Source organism: Nannospalax galili, unplaced genomic scaffold (assembly GCF_000622305.1).
Source record: "Nannospalax galili isolate Female #2095 unplaced genomic scaffold, S.galili_v1.0 scaffold1131, whole genome shotgun sequence".
In the NCBI taxonomy this organism is placed as follows: domain Eukaryota; kingdom Metazoa; phylum Chordata; class Mammalia; order Rodentia; family Spalacidae; genus Nannospalax; species Nannospalax galili.
Window position 1 is genome coordinate 1,397,873 of NW_008329039.1, and position 2,876 is coordinate 1,400,748.

General features: G+C 39.6%; 1 protein-coding gene across 1 annotated transcript in view; it reads left to right on the forward strand.

Moving 5' to 3' along the window:
- The window catches only part of Lrriq1 (leucine rich repeats and IQ motif containing 1), a 209,969-nt gene that overhangs the window by 21,822 nt on the left and 185,271 nt on the right, over positions 1–2,876 (forward strand). Inside the window, exon 8 of the mRNA XM_029562350.1 lies at positions 1,644–1,718. Coding sequence (XP_029418210.1) covers positions 1,644–1,718 — 75 coding nt within the window. The remainder of the gene's footprint in view (positions 1–1,643; positions 1,719–2,876) is intronic.

Sequence of the window (2,876 nt, forward strand, 5' to 3'; positions counted from 1 at the left end):
GTTCTCATTGTACTCCTCTATAAGACTATTGGTATTTGCTGTGGATATGTTATTTTTTTTTCATATTATTATTTTTTCTCTGTGATTTTGACGTGTGGGTTTCTTTTGTAATTTCTGATTCTTGTGTGAGACTCAAACCTTCAAGTTTAGGCCTGCTTCTTTTTGTGAACTTTATGCATATTTGTTGTTTACTTTTCCACTTGAAAAGCTGGTTCCTCTAAGCTTCCAGTTCTCTCCTTTGATTTTATATTGGAGTTGCCAGATTGCTTTTGTCTTCAGGAGTTTCCACAGAGGCCCAAGTCAGATGAGGATCAGATGATCTCAGGGTTTCTTGTAAGGTCTGGATCCCTCCAGGAATAATTTTAGCCTCAGGAATTTTGGGGTTGGGCTGGCCTGGGAGCCAGACCTAGGAAAGATGCTGGTCTATGGCAGCTGGTGCCCCTCCCACCCAGAGATGCAAAGGCAGATGAGGACGGGAAGAGGCCTCAAGGGCTCCTGGGGACTGCACTGAGGAGCTGGGTTGGTCTGGATACAAAGGATCAGGAAAAGGAAAGGTCAGCCCCACCGTCCAGAAAATAGTCTGGGGGGTTGTGAAGGCCTGGGGAAGTAGAGGGAGGTGAGGGCTGGGCCAGGCCCAGAATGCTCCTGGGGACCAGAGAAGGAACTGAGTTGGTCTGGATGCAAAGGATCAGGAAGCAGTGGTGGTTCCCCAGGTGTCTGGGGTGCCAAGAGAAGGAATGGGACAGGACCCAGGCTAGGAGGAGAGACTGGTGGGGCAGATGGAAGGATGAATAAGGCTGGGGGAGTCAAGGCACAGAGGGTGCAATCTACTTATTCCAGAGAGAGAGGCCTGAGGGTCAGCGAGAGGCCTGCAGGTTGGAGAGAGGCCTGTGGGTCATGCAGGCCCAGGGGAGCAGAGGGAGATGAGAGCAGGGCCAGGCCCAGAAGCAGTTCTCCTGGTTACCTGAGAGGGAACTGCGTTGGTCTGGATGAAAAGGATCAGGAAACAGTGGTGGTCCCCCAGTACTGGGGCACCAAGACAAGGAATGGGACAGGACCCAGGCTAAGAGGAGAGACCAGCAGGGAGACGGGAGGGTGAATGAGGCTGAGGGAGTCAAGGCTCGGAGGGCCCAATCGACTTTCCCCAGAGAGAGAGGCCTGTGGGTTGGAGAGAGCCCTGCAGGTCCAATTTTATTCTTTTTTTTTCATTCCTTATAGTTTTTTATAATCTTGTGTATTACTATGGTTATGGAAGAAAAACCATTACTTACTGAACTTATTTATTGTTGAGTTAAATGGTATCTGCAGGGAGAAAACCCACATCACATTATTGCAATGACCATCTTTATTTGTAGCCAACACATTGTGTGAAGAGACATAGTCACACAAATTTTTGAAAATATTTCCCAGGTTGCAAACATTTCTGAGACCTCAGAATGGGAGCTTTAGGGGCCATTTATATGATGTTTTAGTTTGACAATAGATTTAACTTCAAAGTGTGATTTCATTACTAATAACTTAGGGTTATTGGGGATTGTCATCTTTAATCATTGTTTATAAACATATGCTGTAAGAATCTTCTTCAATGCATATGTTCTTTAATACTGGAATATAATAATATTCTGATGTTGTTCTTCATTCAGCAAGACCAGGATAAAATGAATGATGAACTCCATAAAGAAGAGAAAATGTGGAAAGAGAAGTTTAGACAACATGAGGTATTGTTTGTTGTTATGCAATTAGTTCTCCATTGGTACTGAATTATTATGCTTCTAGAGATAATGAGCACTTTAAGATAATGTTGCATATTGGCAGTGAAATTTAATTTATTACTGCATTACAAATTTTTTTGGTCTTTTTGAGACAGGGTCTCCCTGTAGCCCCAGCTGTCCTGGAACTCACTATGTAGACCAGACTGGCCTTGAATTCACAGAGATCCCCCTGCCTCTGCCTCTCGAGTGCTGGGATTAAAGGCGTGTGCCATCATGCCCGGCAGGAAATTTTTAACCTTAAAAACTTTTCTTGAAACAGAATATGTTAAAAATAAATATTAGTTTGTTAACACTAACTTTATAAAATTGAAATTTGCAAAGGTATTTTGTTTTAATAATAAATATATTATCAGAAATATTTCATAATACTTGGAGATTGATAATAAATATTATTGCATTTCTTCAAAATGATTGAGTGTGATAAATGTTTTGAATTTAAGATGATTCTGATGATAATAAATGTTACAGTTAAATTTTTTGTACACCATAATTTTTGCATAAAATTATTTAGGTAATTACAAAAACAGAGTAGAAAAAATATCCCATAATCCCGTTGTTTGACTAATCTTTGCTACTTTTCTTTGTCTTTAGAATCTTCTTTTACATACTCTTAAAATAATATATATGCACAATTTAAAATTATGAGCCATGTTGATAGACAAATTCATATGAATGACAAGCAAGGAAAACTGAGTATTAGAAGTGATGTGCTGTGAGTGATGTTGGATTATGTCCATTAAAGTATCCATAACTCATTCAGTAGCAAAATAGTTAGACAGACAGATGATATATAAAGGAAAATTATAATATATCATAGACTATTAAGTATAAATGAAAACTGAACTGGAAAATTAAAGCTCCACGTATTGGACATAGCAAATGAGAGCATTAGTGAAATAGAAGGGAGTTCAAAAGGAAATGTCCCCATTAGTGAACAGATAGGACAATAAAACAGGCAACGCATTAAAAAGTCCAGGAAACATATGACACAGAGTGAAAAGATCTAACACTTTGTTATAATAATTGTAAGGGGAGAGCGAATGGAAAAGAAGCAAGAAGTTAGGGGATAAAGTTGAAAAGGATTCAGAATGTTTTGGTTTTTTT